The 23,730-nt window shown below is 41.0% G+C and overlaps 3 protein-coding genes across 11 annotated transcripts in view; 2 read left to right on the forward strand and 1 right to left on the reverse strand.

Moving 5' to 3' along the window:
• Positions 1 to 220: 220 nt before the first annotated feature.
• On the reverse strand, positions 221 to 4,646 carry HSPA5 (heat shock protein family A (Hsp70) member 5). Of its 3 annotated transcripts, none has more exons than XM_030293098.2 (9): positions 4,564 to 4,645; positions 4,259 to 4,482; positions 3,925 to 4,156; positions 3,366 to 3,503; positions 2,930 to 3,042; positions 2,438 to 2,828; positions 2,074 to 2,311; positions 1,589 to 1,756; positions 221 to 1,135 (listed from the first exon to the last, which is right to left on the reverse strand). In XM_030293098.2, the coding sequence occupies exons 2-9, from the start codon at positions 4,378 to 4,380 to the stop codon at positions 573 to 575; spliced, it is 1,965 nt and encodes a 654-aa protein (XP_030148958.1). In that variant the 5' UTR covers positions 4,381 to 4,482; positions 4,564 to 4,645; the 3' UTR covers positions 221 to 572. The 3 variants fall into 3 exon arrangements, with proteins under 3 accessions (XP_030148958.1, XP_030148959.1, XP_030148960.1); XM_030293100.2 differs by having other exon boundaries at positions 226 to 1,135; positions 4,259 to 4,453; positions 4,564 to 4,646; XM_030293099.2 differs by having other exon boundaries at positions 4,259 to 4,615.
• A 301-nt stretch (positions 4,647 to 4,947) lies between these two features.
• On the forward strand, positions 4,948 to 11,864 carry LOC115500112 (hypoxanthine-guanine phosphoribosyltransferase-like). Of its 2 annotated transcripts, XM_032595631.1 has the most exons (3): positions 4,948 to 5,369; positions 6,719 to 6,744; positions 10,469 to 11,864. In XM_032595631.1, the coding sequence occupies exon 3, from the start codon at positions 10,562 to 10,564 to the stop codon at positions 11,216 to 11,218; it is 657 nt and encodes a 218-aa protein (XP_032451522.1). In that variant the 5' UTR covers positions 4,948 to 5,369; positions 6,719 to 6,744; positions 10,469 to 10,561; the 3' UTR covers positions 11,219 to 11,864. The 2 variants fall into 2 exon arrangements, with proteins under 2 accessions (XP_032451522.1, XP_032451523.1); XM_032595632.1 differs by lacking the exon at positions 6,719 to 6,744.
• Positions 11,865 to 15,379: 3,515 nt separating this feature from the next.
• GAPVD1 (GTPase activating protein and VPS9 domains 1) overlaps positions 15,380 to 23,730 on the forward strand; it is a 75,666-nt gene continuing 67,315 nt past the window's right edge. For 2 of the 6 annotated variants that reach the window (XM_030294452.2, XM_030294451.2), the window contains exon 1: positions 15,380 to 15,516. The gene's annotated coding sequence lies outside the window, so the exon portion shown is untranslated. The remainder of the gene's footprint in view (positions 15,517 to 23,730) is intronic. The other 4 variants (XM_030294453.2, XM_030294450.2, XM_030294455.1 and 1 more) reach the window with 4 other exon arrangements.

Here is a 23,730-nt window from a genome sequence, read left to right on the forward strand (position 1 = left end):
AATTTCGACTATGTTCAAGCAAATTCTGCTCTTGGGCATGTGAAATGACTCTTGCCTAGGTAAGAATGTTTCTTACCTTTCCCACCCCTTTTTTAAATTAACGTTAGGGCAAGATCCCTGAAACAACTAAATAAAAAGGTTTCTTTACCTCAAAACCCCACCAAGTAAGAATGTAACCTTGAAGCAACTGACTTAATTAGAAGCTTATCACAAAAATTAGACCAGTGTAAATAACAAACATTTATTGGTGTCACTTATGGTAGAAAAAGTTCCTACACCAGATGCGCATGACCCAATTGTTAAATAGAACATTTCCAAGATGAACACACGCCCTAACTCAGCTTTTTTTACCCACTTTTTAAGATAGCCAATTCTTCCTTCCCCCCCACCCCCAAGACATGTGAGCAACTGCTAATGAAAAGCAGTAAACAGCCACTTGGGCTATAGCATTTTCAACTCCACTCCAAGGTGAAGATTCCAATTACATTCGAGACTTAAGTTCTCTCAATTTTCTCCTAACGAAAGTTCCTGAGTCCAGTATTTACAATATTACAGCACTAGCAGAGCAATGTCTACAACTCATCTTTATCTGCTGGTTCCTCATCACCAGTTGGGGGAGGGCCTGCACTTCCATAGAGTTTGCTGATAATTGGCTGAACAATTTCTTCTAGTTCCTTCTTTTTAGCTTTGAAATCTTCAATGTCAGCGTCTTGGTGACTTTCTAGCCATTCAATCTTTTCCTCTACGGCTTTTTCCATGGTTTCCTTGTCTTCAGAGGAGAGTTTACCTCCCAGCTTTTCTTTATCTCCAATTTGATTCTTTAAAGAGTAGGCATAGCTTTCCAATTCATTTCTAGTATCAATGCGCTCCTTGAGCTTTTTGTCTTCCTCGGCAAACTTCTCAGCATCATTAACCATCCTTTCAATTTCTTCAGGTGTCAGGCGATTTTGGTCATTGGTAATTGTGATCTTATTTTTGTTGCCTGTACCTTTGTCTTCAGCTGTCACTCTAAGAATGCCATTCACATCGATTTCAAAGGTGACTTCAATCTGTGGGACCCCACGGGGAGCAGGAGGAATTCCAGTCAGATCAAAAGTTCCCAGAAGGTGATTGTCTTTGGTCAGGGGTCGTTCACCTAGAAGGTATACACACACACAAAAAACTTGTTAGGAACAACTAACAACATTAGTCTTACCTGGATCCTTACACTGTTAGAGCCTACGGTGGCAAGGGCGTGTTTATCAAGCTAGAAGGGGGTCAGTCAGTATTGCTCTACAAGGAATTTCAAGTGGGCCCAACTGTTACATTACTACTAACTTTTAATTGAATTTCATCTACAGCATTATGAACTCTATTCTTATGGTATTCGAGGAGCCAGCTCAGAAGTTACTTCTAATGGCAAAGAATGATAGATAGCTAGATGATAACTATTATTTTAGGACTGACTCTACCAAACTCAGCACCAGTTAAATTAGGGACCCCTGTCTGAAACCAGCAGATTCTTTCTTTCCCTTCTGTTTTCAATACAATATCTTAAGAGGTCACTTTCCACAAACATACCATGTCATTAACAAAGATAGAGCATTACCTTCATAGACCTTGATTGTAACAGTGGGTTGATTATCGGAAGCCGTAGAAAAGATCTGAGACTTCTTGGTGGGCACCACGGTGTTCCTTGGAATCAGTTTGGTCATGACACCTCCCACAGTTTCAATACCAAGTGTAAGGGGACATACATCAAGCAGTACCAGATCACCTGCAAAGGTAAATTAACCAAGGTTAAGTTCTAATTTGAGTCACAGGAGCACTACCAAGCAGTCTCCCCATGAACTATGTAACTTTATCTTCTCCATCTTGCCATTTAATGAGAGGTTGTATGCAAAATCATTTCAGAAGCAGTAAATTAAATGTAATTGCTAAGGATCTTGAAACTGAGCCAGGTCTTGTCCTCACTTTACCCTTTACCAGCTGTATGACCTTGTTATACATACTCTCTTGCTTTCTAAAGCAATAGCTAATTATACTCTATCAAGCTATTGAAATACTGTGGAAGATGCTGTGACACTGACTTACCTGTATCTTGATCACCAGACAGTACCCCAGCCTGGACAGCAGCACCATATGCTACGGCCTCATCTGGGTTTATGCCACGGGATGGCTCCTTGCCATTGAAAAATTCTTTAACCAGTTGTTGAATCTTCGGGATTCGAGTAGAGCCACCAACAAGAACAATTTCATCAATATCAGACTTCTTTAAGTCAGAATCCTCCAGCACCTTCTGGACAGGCTTCATGGTAGAACGGAACAGGTCCTAGAATAGGAAACAATTACTGTGATGATGCCTATTATACCTAGATACTGTCTAAATAGCTAAATGCAGTGTCCCCAACAGAGTCTAACTAAATCTCGTTAGCAAAGCAAAAAACAAGGAACATACCATGTTTAGCTCTTCAAATTTGGCCCGGGTCAGAGTCTCAGAGAAGTCCTCTCCTTCATAGAAAGACTCAATTTCAATTCTTGCTTGATGTTGAGAAGACAGGGCCCGTTTGGCCTTTTCTACCTCACGTCGGAGTTTCTGCACAGCTCTGTTGTCTTTCCTGACATCTTTGCCTGTCTTCTTTTTGTAGAGCTTGATGAAGTGTTCCATGACACGTTGGTCAAAGTCTTCTCCACCCAGATGAGTGTCTCCATTAGTAGCCACAACTTCGAAGACACCATTATCAATGGTGAGGAGCGACACATCAAAAGTTCCACCACCGAGGTCAAACACCAGGATGTTCTTTTCCCCTTCCCTTTTATCCAAGCCATAAGCAATAGCAGCTGCTGTACTATTAAGAGAATGAAAAAGAAGAAAAAAAAAAAAAAGTTTAGTTAAGTTTACATTATCCCTATTTGGCAAATACACCATACTTCTGAGTTTAACACTTACGGCTCATTGATGATTCTCATAACATTCAATCCAGCAATAGTTCCAGCATCTTTGGTTGCCTGGCGTTGGGCATCATTGAAATAGGCTGGTACAGTAACAACTGCATGGGTAACCTAAGAGAATAACAAAAGATAATTAAGTGTATTTTATCACATTGTTTAACTCATATAAGTTGCACTCAAACCTTCGCTTTAGTTTCTAACACAGTTTGTTAGATACAACATACATCATCTCATACCACGGATTTGCAAGCATTAAGTGATAACATGTGAAAAGTGCCTAGTATTTTGTTTGGCCTACAGTAAGACATACAAAAAACTAAAACTGAAATACACAGATATCATTCAGATTCTAATTATTAAACCAATGAAGGCATCTACGCAACACAATCAATAGTAAAAACAAAATTATTTAACACTGTTCTAGAAGTATTTACCTTCTTTCCCAAATAAGCCTCAGCAGTTTCCTTCATTTTAGTGAGAACCATGGCAGAAATTTCTTCAGGAGCAAATGTCTTTGTCTGCCCACCTCCAATATCAACTTGAATATATGGTTTAGTTTTCTTTTCAACCACCTATTTTAAAGAATGAATTATTATTTTCAGACAGAAGAACATTCAAAACTCTTAATAAAGAGGATGGTCTGAGGCCCACTTCCTCCCCCATTATTTGGTTTACTTTGGTTGCTTGGAGCTAAATAGTGACCAGCAACACTTAAGGAGCATGAGGAGTGCCTTACAAAGGCAAGCATATTCAGTTTCAATCAGGCTACCAATACTAAATGATGTAGACAAATAGTTACGTGTGACATTCCTTCGTACGCCAAGCTTACTTTACCAAATTTTGTAACATACTAAGATTACTCAATAAAAATTATTACATATACACTATGTTCGCATCCTTCTTGTTATCTCAACAATTTTTCAGTAGCTTATTAATCCTAAATACTCCCACCACCACCCACTTTCTATCCGGGTGACAAAAACCCCGTCGGACCTTGAAAGGCAAGAACTTGATGTCCTGCTGCACAGATGGGTCGTTCCATGTGCGGCCGATGAGCCTCTTGGCGTCGAAGACCGTGTTCTCAGGGTTGGAGGTGAGCTGGTTCTTGGCTGCATCACCGATCAGACGCTCCCCTTCAGGAGTGAAGGCCACATAAGACGGCGTGATGCGATTGCCCTGATCGTTGGCGATGATCTCCACGCGGCCGTTCTTGAACACCCCGACGCTGGCGGAAAAATCACCAAGAACGGAAATAATCAGCACTGCGATCCTCACAGCAGCCCAGGAGACCACGCCCCATTCCCCCCTTTCCACAAACCCCACTTACCAGGAGTAGGTGGTCCCCAGGTCGATGCCGACCACCGTGCCCACGTCTTCCTTCTTGTCCTCCTCCTCGGCCCGCGCCGCGCCGAGCAACAGCAGCACCGCAGCCACCAGGGACAGCTTCATCTTGCCGGCGCCGTAGGCCAGTCAGTCGGTCAGCAGGCAGGCAGGACCTCAGAGGCAATCCAACGACAGGCCGCTGCACGGGGGCGCACCGAGGTTACTGATCTGAGGGTACAGGGCCCGGGGTGAGCAGGGGCAGCTGGAAACGCGAAGGGCAGGTCCGGAAAGGCAGGCCGCGGCGCTTACCTCTCAGATTCACGAAACCTCCCAAGCCGTTGAATCTGTGATGTCTCGGCCAGCGTCGACCGCGCCGTCGCCGACGCCGCTTATATACCCTCCCCCCAGCCCCGTCGTGGAGGCCACCGATTGGCGAAGGCCCTGCTCGTTGGAGGCCGCTGATTGGTCCAGGCCACCAAGCTGGCCGCAGCCGATTCGAAGCGGCCTCCTCCGCAGCTAACGTCACCGCTACGCCCCCCCGGCTGGCTCATTGGCTGCTGGTCGCGCCCAACAGTCACCAACGGAAGGCAACATCCTCCCCAAGCATAGGCCCCATTGGTTCAGCAGCTGCCTGTCCCTCATGCGACCTCTCACCCGGAGGCCGTTTCCGCCGGTAATTGCAGAAGTCCCGCCTTCAGGCTGGGCCCCGGGGGCCTGTCCAGTCTGGAGTGCGTGATTCCCCCGAGGCGGTGGGATTTGAGTCCTTGCTTCTCCTTTTCCGCTGCCCTCTTGTCCATCCTTCGTCCCTCATTTCGAAGCGGGAAGCGTCTGTTCCTTCTTCCAGCCTCCATCCCGTCCCAGGCAGGCAGGTCTCAGCGTAGATGCTGTGATTACCTCAGAAAAAAACTTTTCTGTCCTTTATAGCTACTACGGTTCTGGAGTGTCCGAGCCTCAGGGCCTTTTGTTGCTCTCCGGCCCGCAGCCCTCGAGCGGAGGCCTGGCCGGAGCACCGCCCAGCTGCGGATCGTGGCTCTTAGCCAGTTCTGTCGGCCCTGCTCTCCCTAGCCAGCTAGTTTTGTCTATACCAGGTTTTCTCCACATTGCCCTGCCCCACGGTAAGTCACAGGCCTGGCCAAAGTAACTGCCTCCTCGTCCTGAGTCCCCACCCCAGTGTGGCAACCCTGTCCTGAAGAGCTTACTAATGCCATCGCTCACACCCTGCGATGTATCATTTTTCTAGCTTGGCACCCCTTGCTTTCCCCTCCTCTGCCCATCTTTTTCCTTTGTGGCTTGGGTTATCGTTTGCAAGGCCTTCCTGAGCCTTTATTCTTGATGCCTTTCTAACTTCACTCTTCCTAGAGGAGGTCAGATTGTGCTTAAATCCATCTGATAGAGATGTCTTGATATTGCTTTACTCTTGTATAGCCATCCTGTAGCAAAATATAATAGAGGCTACTGTTTACTTTAGGCTCACTATGTGCCAAGCATTGTTCTGTTTCCTGTGTCTTTCAGTTTAATACTTGGCATTTCCCATCTTCCAAATGAGAAAATTGAGACTGAAATATTAAATTATTAGCTTAACGTTGTATAGCTGGTGAGTGATGGAGTTAGAATTGATATCCAAGTCAGCTTGGCGCTGTAGCCAATGCTCCTAACAATTTTTTTAAGTACTTAATTCATTCAACAAATCTTTTTGGAGGACCTGCTATCGACAGACCCAAAGGCCTGATACAAGATATTTTGAGGTGCTTACAGAAAATGCATGGGAGATTGTCACAGTCAGGAACTGATGGCTCCAGTATTTTTCCCACTAGATGTATTTTTGAGATTCATGGGTATGCACAATACCATGTTCACATAGCATTGAGACCTCTTAACATACAGTTTCCTAAGATGCCTAGGAGTCAGTACTCAAGAATTTTCCTTTCTCCTCCAGTGCTTCTGAAAGGTTATGCTGGTGACTCAGAATTGACTATAGAAATTGCATCACCCATCTTACAACAGGGCTTGTAATACTGCTGTGACACTGACCCTCTGTAGGTTGCATCAGTTCATTATCAGGATAGAAGTCACTATTCAGCCACATTACAGCTTCATACCATTTCAAGCAAACTTTGTATGTATAACATCCATTTAAAACAAAGCTCCTAATTTCAGCCTTGTCCTTGATTGATGGAGTAATCTTCTGCAACTCTGTCTTTTCTAAGATTTAGAGAAGCGATAGCTAACTAACTTCCAAAGGGAACGAGTATATTGGTGGTTGTAGTGTAGTATATCCAAACTGATCATTTATGGATTGAATAGAAAAGCACATAGGTAAATCTAGTTTCCTGAATGTTAATGCCAATAATAGTATCGGTGCCAAATTATATATATTTAAGTACCAAACACTGTGTTAAACACTTTATGTGCATTATCTCTTTTACTTTTTACAAAAGCATTTTTTTTTTTATCCTTATTTTAGAGCTAAGGAATCTGAAGACCCAAGAGGTAAAGAAACTTGCCCAGGAGTTCACACAGCTGAGAAGATAGGGATCCGGGATTTGAGCTTTGGCAATTTGATTTTTAATTTCTGTAGTCTAGATTGTCATCCTGAGCTTTGGGGTTATAAGATTTGTATCTTTTTCTTACTGTTGGTTTATTTATTTTGAGAGAGAGAGAGAGTGAATGTGTGCATGAGCAGGGGCAGGACAGAGAGGCAGAGAGAGAATCCCAAACAGGCTCCATGCTGTCAGCACAGAGCCCCACTTGGGGCTCGATCCTACAAACTGTGAGATCATGACCTGGGCTGAAATCAAGAGTTGGGTGCTTAACTGACCGAGCCACCCAGGCACCCCAAGATTTGTATCTTGCTTAGGATATAGGGGAGTTACATAGTTTGCAAATATTTTGGTAATGAGTGATAGACAAATGTAGGTTTTTATCCAGTAGTTTAAACCAGCTCGCTTCACTTGTGCTCCTATGGATAAGAAAATAGATTTCTATTTCCCATCTGATCTCAGAAATCTAAGCAGAGCTAGGATTGATTAGGAATGGATGTCATTGTTATTTAGTTCCTAAATGTTCCTATCTGAAAGGGAATTAAAGGCACAGAAAGGAAGGAAGAGGAAAAGGCTTATATGACAAATTGAATGTTTAGACCCTGGTAATTGAGAATTTTCCACATCCGTTTTTGGTGAGAATATTCAGCTAAGAGTTAAAGCACTTAATCTTGGAAAAAACTAACCTACCAGAGTCTCAGTTTCTTCATCTATTGAATGTCAGGGATTTCTGTCCTGTCTTATTGGCTTGTTAGGATTAGAGGAGATACTGTATGTGAAAGTGTTTGGAAAGTTGTAGAATAATAGGGAGGCTATTAATCATATGAATATACTATGAGAAGATGGGTTTATGTTTTTTAAAAAATATTTTTTAAGCTTATTTATTTAAGTAGTCTTCACCAATGTGGGGCCTGAACTCATGACTCTGAGATCAAGAGTCACATGCTCTTCTAACTGAGCCAGCCAGGTACCCCTGTGAGAAGAAATTTTAGAAGCCCTTCAAGAAAACCACCTCCTGAGTGTCAATTTTCAAGGTTTCTTTCAATGGGAAATAATGTTTGGTGGTTTATGTTGAATTTGACAGATTTTTGGAAATGCTTTTAAAAGTGCTATATCTAATTACTTTCTTACATTGGCCACCCAGATGCCTTTTTTTTAATTTTTTTTTTCAACGTTTATTTATTTTTGGGACAGAGAGAGACAGAGCATGAACGGGGGAGGGGCAGAGAGAGAGGGAGACACAGAATCAGAAACAGGCTCCAGGCTCCGAGCCATCAGCCCAGAGCCTGACGCGGGGCTCGAACTCATGGACCACGAGATCGTGACCTGGCTGAAGTCGGACGCTTAACCGACTGCGCCACCCAGGCGCCCCCAGATGCCTTTTTTATAAAGGGAGTGGGAATAATTTCTCAACCTTCATTAAACAACTCAGGAGTAAAACAAAAGTATCTCCCTAACACCTGAGCCAGGAACAATACTAGGTATAAATCATGTAGCATTTTTTTGTGCTTTTGAAAGTGCAGTGTGCTATGCAATTAAGTCTCCTTCTTTGTATTGACTTTTTTTTTTAAAGAATTTTATAATTAATAGGGAACCTTCCCCACACAAAATGAAAAGTTACAAGCAGTGCATCTTCTACTCTTCACTTTTTTGTTTGTTTGTTTTAGTGGAAGGCATTTAGGAGGGCATGTAGTGTCAGATAGTATGATAGAAAAGCCCATGGAGTTTGAAAGCATAAAAACTAGAGTTCCAGTTCTGACACTTAACTAGCTATGATTTAGGGCAAGTCATTTAATCTCTCTGAGGCTCTGTTTACTAATCTGTAAAATGTAATAATCTGTAAAATGTATATAACTTTGCCTCAACAACAAGGCTGTTGTTACGATAAAGGCATTTGATTACTTGTAAAGCCTTTTGGTTTTATACAGAAAATGCTTTAATTCTTCTGTTTTAAATTGTCTTTTGAAGTAAAATAAGCTATTAAGCATAAAGAGCTACCTCTGTAGAATCTGAGTGGTAATATTCAATATGTATTCTAAATTTCTACATTTAAAAATTAGGAAATATAGGGGTGCCTGGCTGGCTCCATCAGAGGAACATGAGACTCTCGATCTCGCGCTTGTGAGTTCGAGCCCCACGTCGGGTGTAGAGAGTACTTAAATAAATACTTAAATAAAAATAAAATCAGAAATGTAAGTACATAGTATAAAATTAGAAGGGTACAACATGTAATATACAATGAAAATAAGTCTGCCTACCACCCCATCCCCAGCCTTGTCCCTCTACACTGGTAAAGGTAACCACTGTCACCACTTTCTTGTGTAGTCTTCTAGTGCGGTTTTATTCATATTCATATACAGGATGTATATCCCTGTTTTAAAACTAGTGATGGAGCATGCTCCACATGTGGTTCTGCTTCCATGCAGTTAGCTGTATTTCTTGGAGATTGTCACAAATCCACTGCCTCTCTCTTTTTTTAAATGTCAATAGTAGCTACCTTTAATTGAGTATCTACTATGTGCTGGATGTTTTACATATTTTAAACCTTTTTTTAAATAAATTACTATGTGAATACAGAAAAGTTCATAAATGCAATTGTACAGTTTAATGAATAATCATAAAGTGAATCCCTAGGTATTCAAGTCAAGAAAAAGAATGTTGTCAGCACCCGGAAGTCCTCACTTTTTCACCTCAGCTGATCCTAATTCCCTCTTCCATAAAAAAGTTAACTTTTCTTTATTGTTATAGTCTTTAGAATTTTACCATTTATCATATTAGCTTCTGTCTTAATTACTATAGTTTGATATCCAGTAGAACAGGTCCTTCCACATTGTTGTTCTTCAGGAGTGTTTTTTGCTATTCTTGGCACTTGTATTTCCATAAAAATTTTAGAATTTGCTTGTCAAGTCGGCATAACAAACCTATTATATATTAAGTAAGAAAAGTAGGTTATTCAACAATATGATAATACTATATCTTTATTTTTTTAAGTTTATTTATTTAGAGAGAGCATACATGCAAGCAGGGGAGGGGCAGGGAGTGAGTGAGAGGGAGAATCCCAAGTAGGCTCAGCTGTCATTGTGGAGCCCAACTTGGGGCTTGATCGCACAAACCCTGAGATCATGACTTGAGCTGAAATCCAGAGTTGGATGCTTAACCGACTGAGCCACCTAGGCACCCCTACTATACCATTATTTTTAAATAAGCTTTACAAAGTCTTACATCTCAATTTCTGTATTCTAGAATTTTTTAAAAAATTGCGTGAGTTTAGCATTTAAAATTTATCAGGAATAAACAATTTTTATTTCAAAATCATAGGTTGATACTTCAGTATGATGAAATATTATGTAGCTATTAAAATTGTTGGGGCGCCTGGGTGGCCAAATCCAATCTGATTTTGGCTCAAGTCATGATCTCCTGGTTTGTGAGTTCGAGCCCTGCAACGGGCTCTGTGTTGACAGCTCAGAGCCTGGAGCCTGCTTCAGATTCTGTGTCTCCCTCTCTCTCTGCCCTTCCCCTGCTAATGCTCTTTCTCTCTCTCTCTCAAAAATAAATAAATATTAAAAAAATTAAAATTGTTGATATCTATGTTTTTCAAAGAGTAAATCATAAGTATGTTACTTTTTTAATCTACATTTTCTTGTTATTAAAAAAAATCCCTGTTTATCTATCAGGAACTTACCAAGCTTGAAAAACTTTAAGAACTTAAAAACTAAAAGTAATACAGAAGAGAACTGCCCTCAGTCCACGAACCAGCCAGCTCCATTATGGCAACGCGGAGCCCCAGCATTGTGATTAGTGATGATGAATCAGGTTATGACCTAGATTTATTTTGTATACCTAATCATTATGCTCAGGATTTGGAAAAGGTGTTTATTCCTCATGGATTAATTATGGACAGGACGGAACGGCTTGCACGAGATGTGATGAAGGAGATGGGAAACCATCACATCGTAGCCCTCTGTGTGCTCAAGGGGGGCTATAAATTCTTTGCTGACCTGCTGGATTACATTAAAGCACTGAACAGAAATAGTGACAGATCCATTCCTATGACTGTAGATTTCATTAGACTGAAAAGCTACTGTAATGACCAGTCAACAGGGGATATAAAAGTAATTGGTGGAGATGATCTCTCAACTTTAACTGGAAAGAATGTCTTGATTGTTGAAGATATAATTGACACTGGCAAAACAATGCAAACCTTGCTTTCCTTGGTCAAGCAGTATAATCCAAAGATGGTCAGGGTTGCAAGCTTGCTGGTGAAAAGGACTCCTCGAAGTGTTGGATACAGACCAGACTTTGTTGGATTTGAAATTCCAGACAAGTTTGTTGTAGGTTATGCCCTTGACTATAATGAATATTTCAGGGATTTGAATCATGTTTGTGTCATTAGTGAAACTGGAAAAGCAAAATACAAAGCCTAAGATGAGTGTTCCAGTTGAGTTTGGAGACATCTAGAGTCCCCTCGAAATCACTAGTAAAATGATCAAATGTTCTACATCTGTGGCCAGCTGCTTAGTAGACCTTATTGCATATATCTTCTAAGAATTTTATCTGTTTGGTATTTTTGTTAGAAATATCATTTGCTGTTTCCTAAAGTCTTTATTCGCACTGGGAGTCTATAGATTATTGATTCCCTTTGGGTGCATTGTTATTTGACTTGTGAGTGAAAAATCTCTTAAACCACACCACTGTTGAATGAAAATATTGAAATTGTATCTGTAGGAAATATTTAAAGAGGAGATATATTCGTTTTTAATTGGTATTCTAATTTTTATATATTCAGGAAAAAATAGTATTGAATATTGTTAATTATACCACTGTTTGTTTAGAAAAGCAGTCCATTTTTGTTTCAATGACAGGATTTAAGAAGTACTGTTTTGTCAGACAAACCATGTAGGCTTGAATTATTTTACTGTTTCAGTAGTATTAACTGTATTTTCCTTCTTGTTCACATTATTTCTGGTGAATCTTTGTCAACGGTTTCTTTTAAAAACATCAATAAATCCCCCCAAAACCTTAAAATGTAAATAAATAAAAGTAATTTAAGAGAACAAAAAGGTTGTCAGTAAAAGATGTGTAAGATATAATTATGTTAAAGATATTTCATACGTTATAATTAGTCATAGGTTAAATCAAATACAGATGACACACCAAATTTTATGTTGCATTAACATGATGGCTCCCATCAGTGTGGACATCCTGATACTAATTTCACTTTGCTGAAGTGTGAGTTACATGATTTATGATGGTTCAATAGGAGTCATTTTCCTCCTTATTAAGTTCTAGGCTTTTATCTGTTGTCCTCAATTTAGCCAATAATTAAAATTTCTTTGGCAGATGTCACAAAACCATATTGACTGTGACTTGCTTGGGCCTTAGAAGGATCCCCAGGCAAGTGAGTGGCCCTAAATCATGCTTCATAGCAAATCCACCTCTGAGTACTGCTACTATTTCTGAGCCTGCCAGTGGGGGCCACTGTAGGACAATCAAGGGCCCAAAACACGAAGTAAGACCGTGACTCAAGTCTTGTCCTTTACTTTCAACTGGGATGTTCCAAAGAGCAAAAAGCATTTTATAAAGGAATACTTTCTGCCACCTGTGTATAGAACAGCTTCCATGCATGTCTTTCTGGATTTTTGTTTGTTTACAGATTTCCAGAGCTTTAGAAATTTTTTCTCTTAAAATTTTTTTTAACTATGTTAAAAAATATGTAGTTAATTCATGTGAATTTTTCGTTATTCAGAATATACAGTCAATCTAAATGTCCATCAATAGGGTATGCTAATCAGCTATGGTAAGTGATTCTATGGAAATATTGTGCAAAGGTTCAAAACAATGAGGTGGCTTTTTATGTATTGATATGGAATAAAGCTTGGGATTTATTTTTTTTAATTTTTTTAAATTTTAATTAGAGAGCAGGGGAGAGGGACAGTGGGGGGAGAAGAAGAGAGGGGGGTGGGAGAGAATATATTAGGCAGGCTCCACGCTTAGCGCAGAGCCCAACCAGGGCTCGATCCCAGGACCCTGGGATCATGACCTGAGCTGAAATCAAGAGTCAACATTCAATTGACTGCGCCACCCAGGCATACCAGGATTTACTTTTATTGTATGTATGTATGTATGTATGTATGTTTGTATGTATTTATGTTTATTTTTGAGAGAGAGAGAGAACATGAGCAGGGGAGAGGCGAAGAGAGAGAGAGACACAGAATCTGAAGTAGGCTCCAGGCTTTGAGCTGTGAGTACAGAACCCTCCACAGGGCTTGAACCCATGAACCGCAAGATTATGACCTGAGTGGAAGTCATGTGCTCAGCTGACTGAGTCACCCAGGCGCCCCTCAGGATTTATTTTTAAATGAAAAGAAATTACAGAGCACAGAACTGTATGTAGAACATAATCCTATCAGGGAAGGCTGAATGGTGTAGTGGAAAACAATGAGCTTTAGCCAGGGCTCACTGTTTATTCATCCCATTCATTGAAAAGAAAACAGAAACAGAACAAATATGTATTACATCCTAGGCAGTATGCCAGGTTCCAGAGGGACAGTGGGGAACAAACGGGTTCTCTGCCCTCAGGGAGTACTATGTATTGATTTTGAGCATCTTTGCACCTCTTTTTAAAAAAAAAAAATTTTTTTTAATTTATTGAGAGAGAGAGTGTGTGTGTGTGTGAGAGAGACAGAGAGACAGAGAGAGAGCAGGGGAGGGGCAGAGATGGAGGAGGGGCAAAGAGCAGGAGAGACAGAATCCCAAGCAGGCTGTCACTGTCAGTGCAGAGCCCAATGCAGGGCTCCATGAATCTCACGGTTCGTGAGATCATGACCTGAGCCAAACTCTGATGCTTAACTGACTAAGCCACTCAGGCACCCAGAGCATCTTTTCACCTCTTGAGTTCACTTCTCCATGTGTAAAAGGTGTTAAGAACACTACCTTCTACATATTCCACCAGAATTACTGTTGTAGTGATCCATTGTTCTAATGTGGGGGTTGTGTTCCTTGAGTGTGCTAGGTGGGAAAAAAGTTGAAAACCACACCTATTCAAGTTATTCATTTAGAGATGACAGAGTAGGGCTCAAAACAATTGACAATCCCAGTGCTCTTTTCACGACCCTCAAGAACTTTTTGCAACTTTTGGGGTCCTTTTCTTCCTCTCCTCCATGGCGTGGGTGTGTGTGCTCCAGCCCATCTAGAGTACTCAGTGTTAAGTGAAAGCAAACAGTGAATGTGTTCATTTACACATTCATTTTGCTCAGGATGGGTTCTTCCTTAGCAATCCTCACATGCCATTTCCCTTCTTGAAATCCAGCCATCCAGTAACTCCCCAGTGTCATCTTCTTCTTACAGTCATGGCCCCTCAACTTGATGAAGCTTTTCTCAGGGATTCTCATAGAACTACCCTAGATTGTAAACTGTATCTAGTGGCTTTTTTTTTTTTTTTCTCATTCCCCTGAGGCTTTGGGCAATGCTTTAAAACAAAGTTGATATATCGTCTTTGGTTGAACTGAACTCTTGAATCAGTTGAATGGCAATATGACAGTGATAATAGCTGAGTAGCTAACTATAGAATGCCATCGTGGTAATAAGATGAGGCAATAAATACAAAGCAAATTTTGACAATTTTTAAGGGTAATACATCAAAGAGAATGACTAAGTGGAAAGCAGTCTCAGAGCTGATTCATATTTGAAATGGTTGGAAAACTATTATTACTTTTTTTTTTTTGACTGGAGACTCTCAGTGTTGGAGGATATAATCATCGTTTTCAATTTTTTGAAAGGCTGTCAAGTGGAAAACATTCTAAATTGTTCCAGGCATCATAACCACTAGAAGCGGAAGGAAGTAAAAGGGAAGCCGGTTTCAGTTCACACAAGGCAGAACTTTCTAACTTTTAGAGCTGTCCAACAATGGAGCAGGCTGTCCTAAGATTTTGAGGTCCCTGAAATTCGAATTGTTGAAATAGAAGTTGGAAGACCATCTGGCTGGCATGTACAAGAGCGAATTCCTGCCTGGGCGGGAGTTGGAATGACCTTTAGGGTGTCTTCCGATTCTAAAGTTTCTATGACTGCGGCTAGGTTAACTTCACATTTGAATGTATCTGAATTGTTTTTGTAAAATGATAAATCAGTCAACTCAAACTGCATGGTCAAATTTACAAACTAAAACGATACAATGAGGACTGGGAAATCAGGTTTAAAACCGGAAATCCAGATACCACTGAAGGCAATTTGCGACACTTTTAACAGAAAGGGAGAGGTGGTGTGTGTGTGTCTGTGTCCTGGGCAAGTGACACTTGTTAACGAAAATGTAAATGCTCTAAATTGTCTTACTTTACACGTGTCTCTTCCTGAGGGTTTTTCACATCTAGCAGCACCGTATGCGCCAGCAAGTGCCCGCGTCTCCTGAGGAACGACTTTCGGGAAGGCACTTCTCGGTACCGCAGGTGCCCACGACCACTCAAGCCAGGGGCGGACCGGGCTGGCTAAAGCGGAAGGGCTCGGCGGGTCGTGCGCACGAACCACCAGTCCCAGGGGCCCCCGCGGCGCCGCGCACGCGCGATGGCGTGGCGGCAGCGCCGCCGCAGGACGCAGGGAAGCCAACTAGCGAGTAGTGGCGGCGGAGGCGGCGGCAGCGGCTGTGGCAGTTCGCGGCGAGGGCCACGGTTCCGAGACCGAGTGGCGGTTCGGCGGAGGCCTGGGTGCCCTCCTCCGTGTGATCCTCTTGGTGAGTGCGCGTCGCCGGTTAACCATCGCGGAGTGCGCGGCTCGCTGCCTGGCGGCCGGGCTGCTCTGGCCTAGGGCCTCAGCCTGCGCCTAATGGCCGGACCGCCCAGTTCAGCTGACCCCTAGGCCCCGGGCCTTTCCCTCCCGCGTCGGGAGACGTGGGGGTCGGGAGACACACGGTTAGGCCCAGGGGAGAGATTCGGCGGCGCGCAGGGGCCAGGGCGCCCTGGGGCAGATGGGAGGGAGGGACGCGTGGGGGATGGGATGGGAAGGGACCGGAGAACCGCGGGGCGGCTTCGGGTGGGAGCCACAGGCGAGCGACCTGGAAGGTAGAGAACTGAGTATAGGGGGCGAGAAAGAGATGGAATGTCTTCTGGGTGCCGCTGGTGAAGATGTCATGCTTCCGGGACTCTTGACAAGCTGGACTCACGGATCTGGGGGTAGCCCACCTCTGAAACACACACACACACACTCACACTCTGTCTCTCTCTCTCTCTCTCTCTCTCTCTTTCTCTCTCTTTCTCTCTCTTTCTCTCTCTTTCTCTCTCTTTCTCTCTCTCTCGGCATCTTTTCACTTGCTGTTGGATGTCTTGGAAGTGAGGGACTGTTGGTTGCCTCCATCTCCTTTCCTTTAACTTCACCTTTTATTGACTGTCAAAATGTAAATGAGTGCTGGCTAGGCAAACCATAGAAATTGGGTTCTGTGTGTAAGTCTGCGGAAAAACAGGCATGGTGATAACGTTCAGATGAGAGGTCAAAGGAAGAATCATTATTTTTATATTAAAATTTGTGACAGAAGTCAGTTTGCGCACGCTTTGCACTAGAAAGGATTTCTAACCTGGGATTTCACCATTTGGTGGGTAGAGTATAGGGGATCTTTGAAGTAGAATGGGGATAAAATCACATCTATTGTTATTATCTGATAACGAATTTATTAGTTCTTTCAATTATAAATGTAGGCATTAAACCATAGTAGAATTAGCAGTGCCTGTGACTTTGTCATCAATAAAAATTACCACTATTTTTGTATCATGTTTGCAGTTTTTGCAGATATCTTAAAATATCATTTATGCTTATTTCTTCGAATTTATGGCATTATTAGACACACTGTTAGATCTTGTTATTTAATGTGATGTTAAAGCTGCACATACATTACCGAATTACGATTTTTAAATTGGTTTGCTAATAGTTCAGTATAATTGGTTTCTTTTGTAATTTTGAATATTTAATTATGCATTTAAAAGCAATCTGAGGGGCACCTGGCTGGCTCAGTCAGTAGAGCATGCGACTCTTGATCTTGGGGTCATGAGTTCAAACCCCATGTTGGGTCTAGAGATTCCTTAAAAATAAATTAACTAAAATAGAATAAAAATAAAAGCAATCTGAGAGAGAGTCCATAGCCTTCAGCAAACAAAGAGATCCATGGTACATAAAGACTAATAATTCCTGAAGTAGAAATAAGTGTTTGGGGATCTATAAGTCTGCCTGGAAGGATATTTGAATTATTATTTTTTTACTTTTATTTTTTTAAACGTTTTTTTCTTTTTTACATTTGTTTATTTTTGAGAGACAAACAGAGTATGAGCAGGGGAGGGGCAGAGAGAGAGGAAGACCCAGAATCCGAAGCAGGGTCCAGGCTCTGAGCTGTCAGCACAGAGTCCGACGTGGGGCTCAAACCCATGAACCATGAGATCATGACCTGAGCCGAAGCCGGACGCTTAACTGAGCTACCCAGGCACCCACCCCACCCCTTTTTTTTTTCTAAGATAGAAGACAAGGCAGGGATGCCAGGGTGGCTCAGTCAGTTAAGTGACCAACTTTGGCTCCGGTCTTGATCTCGTGGATTTTAGCCCCGTGTCGGGCCCTGTGCTGACAGCTCAGAGCCCGGAGCCTGCTTCAGATTCTGTGTCTCTCTCTCTCTCTGCCCCACCCCTGCTCACACACACTCTGTCTCTCTCTCTCTCAAAAATAAATAAGCATTAAAAAAAATGCTTTGAAAAAAAAAAAAAGACAAGGCAGATAGTATTATAGTTTAGATGAAAGAGGGAATTTTGTAAATAGGGAAGTAAAAGAAAAAGAAAAGATTTGACTGGGTCAGGGTATAATTTTGAAAAATAGACTGCAGATATTTCATTCAGGGTACTGGGGAATCAGCAAAATAAACTTAGGAAAAAAGGGAAGTGAACACTTTGGCCCTTCGATTTTTTTCTAGTAAGGCACCTCCTAGTTCTAAGTGGTTGAAGCCTTCTAAGCTCTTGTGTAAGCCCGTGAAAGGAAATTTTAATGCGTGCTGGTTTTCTTTAAATCGTGTAGGTAGGTAGTGTGGCTTTTGAAAGAGGGGTATATTCCAAATCTTTTATCCTTAAGTAAAAACTACAAGATCTGTCTTCCAATACATTTTCCTATTGCTATTATTCTTTTCATATATGATAGGAAGTAAATGTGCAGGTGATAGAGTTGGAGAATTGGTAAGTCATTTTCTTGAAATTCTATTTTATTTATTTAAAACAGTTTTTTTTTTTGAAAATTTTTAATGTTTATTTTTGAGAGAGGGAGAGAGACAGAGTGCAAATGGGGGAGGGGCAGAGAGAGAGAAACAGAATCCAAAGCAGGTTCCAGCCTCTGAGCTGTCAGCACAGACCCCGACTCGGGGTTGAACTCACGAAGTGTGGGATCATGACCGCAGCCGAAGTCAGACACCCAACCCACTGAGCCACCCAGGTGCCCCTTGAAATTCTATTTTAAATTCTGCAGTTCAGCTCCATTTTGGCATCAAACTCCTTACTGACAAATCAGTTGTAACATTTCTAAAAAAAATTTTTTTTAACATTTATTTATTTTTGAGAGAGAGGGGTGGGGGAGGGGCAGTGAGACAGAGACAGAATTTGAAGCAAGCTCCAGGCTTTGAGCTGTCAGCACAGAGTCCAAAGCGGGGCTCAAACTTACGAACTGCGAGATCATGATCTGAGCCGAAGTCGGATGCTTAACCGACTGAGCCACCCAGGCACCCTGTGTAACATTTCTTTAGAATATGTGTGACTTGAGGGGCGCCTGGGTGGCTCAGTTGTTTAAGAGTCTGACTTCAGCTCAGGTCATGATCTCATGGTTGGTGGATTCGAGCCCCACATGGGGCTCTGTGCTGTCAGTGGGGAGTCCGCTTGAGATTCTTTGTCCCTCTCTCTCTGCCCTTCCCCGCCTGCACTGTCTCTCTGTCTCTCTCAAAATAAATAAATAAACTTAAAAAAAAAAGTTTCTTCTAGAATATGTGTGACTTGAAACTTGAACCTGTTTGTGACACACCTGTCAATATCTTGTGTGAATTTTTTTTTCCCTCTAAGATAATAGCAATAATGGAAAAGCCAGTGCAGCAAACTGTTTTGGGTTTTTTTTGGAAAAAATAAAGGGGAGTAAAGGAGAGTATTTTATGAAACGATGTTGGTGCTGAAATACTTCATGTTGAATTAAACACACCATATTACAAAATCACTGCCTTGGAGGGATCTTGTCTTGCAGGGGTCTTGCCTGGTGTTTTTTTGTGTCCTTAGGCTGCCTCCTTTGTCATTCTTCGCCCCTGTCCCTTCATTTTTTTATAGAATGTATTTATCTGATCTTATGTTATTTGTAGGTATTTTTGTTTCCCCATTAGAATGTTAGCTTTGTGAGAATAGGGACTTTGTCTTCGCCATGGTGCTGGAATGGTGGCTGGCCCGTAACAGGTATTCAGTAAATAGTTGCTGAATAAGTTAATAAATCAGTTAATTTATAATAGCTAGGTTATTTCTGGGAATAAAACCTATTTATTTTTTAAATCTTCCAAGGAGTATTATGTATGCTGGGTTGGTTGAATTTGAACCTTTTCTTCTTACATTTAAAAAAAAACAATTTTTTTAAGTTTATTTATTTTTGACAGAGAGAGAGAGAGAGACAGATAATGAGCAAGGAAGGGGCAGAGAGAGACACACAGAATCTGAAGCAGGCTCCAGTCTCCAAGCTGACAGCACAGAGTCCGATGCTGGGCTCGAACTCACAAACTGTGAGATCGTGACCTGGGCCGAAGTCAGATGCTTAACTGCCTGAGTCACCCAGGCACCCCACTTCTTACATTTTTTAAAAGACAAATTATTTCCCAAACATTATGTGGGAGTTTTTGTGGGCATTTGGTTCATGTGGGGACTAATCGTTCTTAATACATGTTGCCATGTTTGATTATTTTTAACTTTCTGCAGTGATGTGATGAAAGGAAGGGTCTGTGGATGAAGGTCTTTTTTTTTTTTTTTTTAAGTTTATTTATTTTGAGAGGGAGAGCACGAGCAGGAGAGGGGCAGAGAGAGAATTTCAAGCAGGCTTTGTGCTGTCAGTGAAGAGCCCAACATGGGGCTCGATCTCACAAACCATGAGATGACCTAAGCCAAAATCAAGACTGGGATGCTTAATTGACTGAGCCACCCAGACACCCCTGTTGATGAAGTTCTTATTTTGCTAACGCTCTTTTACTTTGCGATCCTAGATTGTTATAAATGACACCGAATTGTTCATATCAAACTGATAAAAAATTTTAATGTCTGACAGTATCAAATATTAGTGAAGAGGTCGCTGAACATGGTAATTTAGAAACTGCTGGTGGAGTTTAAATTGGTACAGCTGCCTTGAGAGACAGTGTTTGTGGTATTTAGTAAAGTTGAAAATGGGCATACCCTACCTATAATTTCCCAGCTTCTGGCAGGCAATAAGAATGGGTGGGGCAAAGGGGATGATCCTGTAATTTTTTTTGAAAGACTGAAAGCAACTAAGGCGATGTTAACAGTTAATTCTGGGAGGCAGAATACAAGTACTAAATCATCTTTGCACCTTTCCCTATTTTCTGTTGATTTTGTTGTTTTGAATCCGTAATTTTTTTTTTTTTTTTTAAGTAATCTCTACACCCACTGTGGGGCTTGAACTCATGACCCTGAGATCAGGAGTTGCATGTTCTCACTGAGCCTTCCAAGTGCCCCTAAATCCATAACTTTTAAATATTGTTTTCCAACTCTGAAAAATCCTAAGCCTACAGAAGGGTTGCAACAGTATGTCATAACAACACCTTTGTACTCCTTACCTAGATTCGATAGTTGTTAATGTTTTGCTCTGCTTGCTTTATGCACTAGTAGACATAATTTTTTGCTGAAGTATTTGTGAGTTACTTTCACAACAGTTTACCCCTAAATACTTTTAGCATGTATTTCCCTAGAACAGACACTTTCTTCTACATATCTGCAATTAGTAGTCACCCTCAAGAAATTTAACGTGGATATTATTTTTTAATGTATAGTACATATTCAAAATTCCCCAGTTGTCCCAATACTGTCCTTAGATGTTTGATTTTGTGTTTGCCCCAAGATTCGTTTAAGGAGCTTACATTGCATTTAGTTGCCTGCTTGAATCTGGACTGGTTTTCTAGCCTTTTTTTTTTTTTTTTTTTTTGGTGGGGGAGGGGAGGGGTCTTTCAGAACAGTAAGTATCTAGACCAGTTGTATTGTAGGATGTCCCTCAATTTGGATTTGTCAGAATATTTCTTTATGATCACATTATGTTAAACATTTTTGGTTGGAACGCTGTGTAGTTGATTTTATGTCTCAGTGTATCACATCAGAGGTGATGTAAATATTTCAATATTTCATTATTGATGTAAATTTGATCATTTGAATAAAGTAATATCTAATAGACTTATATTGTAAAGGCACTCTTTTCCTTTGTAATTAATAAGTAATCAGTGGGGTGATTATTTTAAAACTTTCTCAAACTCATGAGTTGTTAATACAGGTTCTAGTACAAAGAGTGAAGAAGATTTAGACTGGAGACACTACTGAATGGGAGAGTGGAAGATTAGGGAATGCTGTTTGAAAGACATGACATTTGAACTGGACCAACAATCATAGATGTAATTGGCACTAGGGCTATCGGAGAAAGGCCCGAGGTGTAGGGAACAACTTGAACAAAGAAGAGGAATTTGTAAATTAGAATATCCAAGTCTCCTCCCCCCCCCCCTTTTTTTCTTTTTTTCTGGCTAGTGTGTTAGGTCTGTGAAATGGAAAAATGGGAGGAAAGATTGTAAAGATAGCTTGGGATGAAGAAATACTGGAAAATGGGGCTACCCAGATGATAGTGTGTGATCATTTGCCCACAGGTATATATATCACTTCCTTCCTAGTGCTCACTGTGGTGAAACTGCTCACTGGGAGCCTGAAGTCAACAAAGAGCCAGAGAGGCAGCACAGGGAAGTGAAAAGAGTGTGGGCTGTGAAATCAAACAAATCTAGTTTTGAATTCTCTGCTGCATAATAGCTGAATGATTTGTCAGTAAGTTATTTGACTTTTCTAAACCTGATTCCTCATCTGTAAAGTGGAGGTGATAGGATTGACTAATAACAATACCATATGAAAAGCATCAGGAACGTGGCTTTCATTCAGTAGTTGCTAGTTAATCTTTTGATGCTTCAGCTCTCAACCTTTCACTTTCCCTCTTTGGCACCATATTCCTGACTTTAAAACAAGCCTTACTCTTCTCGTGCATTCTTGGACACTGTCACATTGCTGTCACTTCTCAGTTGACTCAGTTGGCTCCACTGTGAGTTTGTGAGCTGCTTTCCAGTGATGGCACAGAGCACTTCCCACCTTAGAGGTGATGCCTGATAATGGCATTCTGAAAATTGCAGCAAGTTAATTTATTTGGAAAAATTACCTCTAATTTTTATAGAAAATTGAAGAGGGAAAGTGGTTATATTCCCAATACTAAGACATTTCACATTATTTAAAAAAAATATGCGGGCGCCTGGATGGCCCAATCATTTAAGCATCCAATTCTTGATTTCAGCTCAGGTTGTGGTCTCATGGTTGTGAGATTGAGCCCCTCCCCCATGCATACACTCAATCTCTCTCAAAATTAATAAATAAACATTTTTTTTTTTAGAGTTGTATTAGGCAAAGTTGGTTACTTGTTACTCTAGGATTCTGTAAGGTAAAATGTAATTTTTTTGTTTGTTTGTTTTGGTAAAGGTCTTATATACATGGAATCCCTTTTATTTGCTATGGAAAGACCAGTACTTGAAAAAGAATTTCTCAAATGGTTAATTAATTTTTTTTCCCTTGCAGTTTTCTGTTTTTTCACCACATGTAATTCCTTCTCTGGAATTAATTTTTTCATAGGCATGAAGGATTTTAGTTATGTACTTTTTACATTTGAACTGCTTGAACTTTTTTTTTCATAGAATTATTGTGACTTTGGGGCACCTGGGTGGCTCAGTTGGTTGAGCGTCTGGCTCTTGATTTCATCTTAGGTCATGATCCCAGGATGGTTGGATCAGGCCCCGAGTTGGGCTCCATGCTCAGCATGGAGCCTACTTGAGATTCTCTCTTTCTCTATCTGCCCCTCTCCCATGCTTGTGCTCTTTTCCTTTCTCTAAAAAAAAAAAAAAAAAAAAAAAAAAATATTTGTGGATTTAACTCTGTAAGTAATCCTAATCAAGGTATTTTCTTTCTTTTTTTTTTTTTTTTTTTTTTGGTTTTTTCATTTTTAAAGGAACTAAGCCCAATAATTTCTGTATCATGTATACATTTTAGAAGAGGCTTTAGGGACTGAGCTGTTTGGTTTCTTGTTTTTAAATTATAGTTCGTTAAAATTTCTTTATACTTAACCTATATTTTCCAATTTGGGGGAGTATGTTTCAATATGTATTATGATTTTTTAAAAAGTTTTCTTTTTTTTAAATGTTTGAGAGAGAGTGCCAGTGGGGAAGGACAGAGAGATGGGGGAGAAAGGATGCAAAGTGAGCTCCAAGCTGACAGCAGCGATGCAGGGTTTGAACTCATGAACTGTGAGATCCTGACCTGAGTCGAAGTCAGGATGCTCCCCCCCGTTTTTTTTTAGTTTTAAAAGCATTTCCAGTAGGGCAGTTTTTCACTGCTCCTAAGCTGAAACCCAGTTTTGTTTTGTTTTAAAGCTTTATTTGTTTGTTTGTTTGTTTATTTATTTATTCAAAGTTTATTTATTTGAGAGAGAGACTGTGAGCACACACAGGTTGGGGAAGACCAGAGAGAGAGGAGGAGAGAGAGAGAATCCCAAGCAGACTCTGCACTGTCAGCACTGAGCCAAACTCGGGGCTTGAACCTACAAACCAACTGTAAGATCATGACCTGAGTCAAAATCAAGAGCTGGACACTTAACCGACTAAGCCACCCAG

The sequence above is a fragment of the Lynx canadensis genome, chromosome D4, assembly GCF_007474595.2.
Source record: "Lynx canadensis isolate LIC74 chromosome D4, mLynCan4.pri.v2, whole genome shotgun sequence".
In the NCBI taxonomy this organism is placed as follows: Eukaryota; Metazoa; Chordata; class Mammalia; order Carnivora; family Felidae; genus Lynx; species Lynx canadensis.

Bases quoted from the DNA above. Each gene is read 5' to 3' on its own strand.
- HSPA5 (XM_030293098.2), bottom strand. From the start codon at position 4,380: ATGAAGCTGTCCCTGGTGGCTGCGGTGCTGCTGTTGCTCGGCGCGGCG. The intron at 1,757-2,073 runs GTAAGTCAGTGT...TTACCTTTGCAG, and splicing joins GTCTGGTGATCAAGATACAG to GTGATCTGGTACTGCTTGAT. The intron at 1,136-1,588 runs GTAATGCTCTAT...TATACCTTCTAG, and splicing joins TACAATCAAGGTCTATGAAG to GTGAACGACCCCTGACCAAA.
- LOC115500112 (XM_032595631.1), top strand. From the start codon at position 10,562: ATGGCAACGCGGAGCCCCAGCATTGTGATTAGTGATGATGAATCAGGT.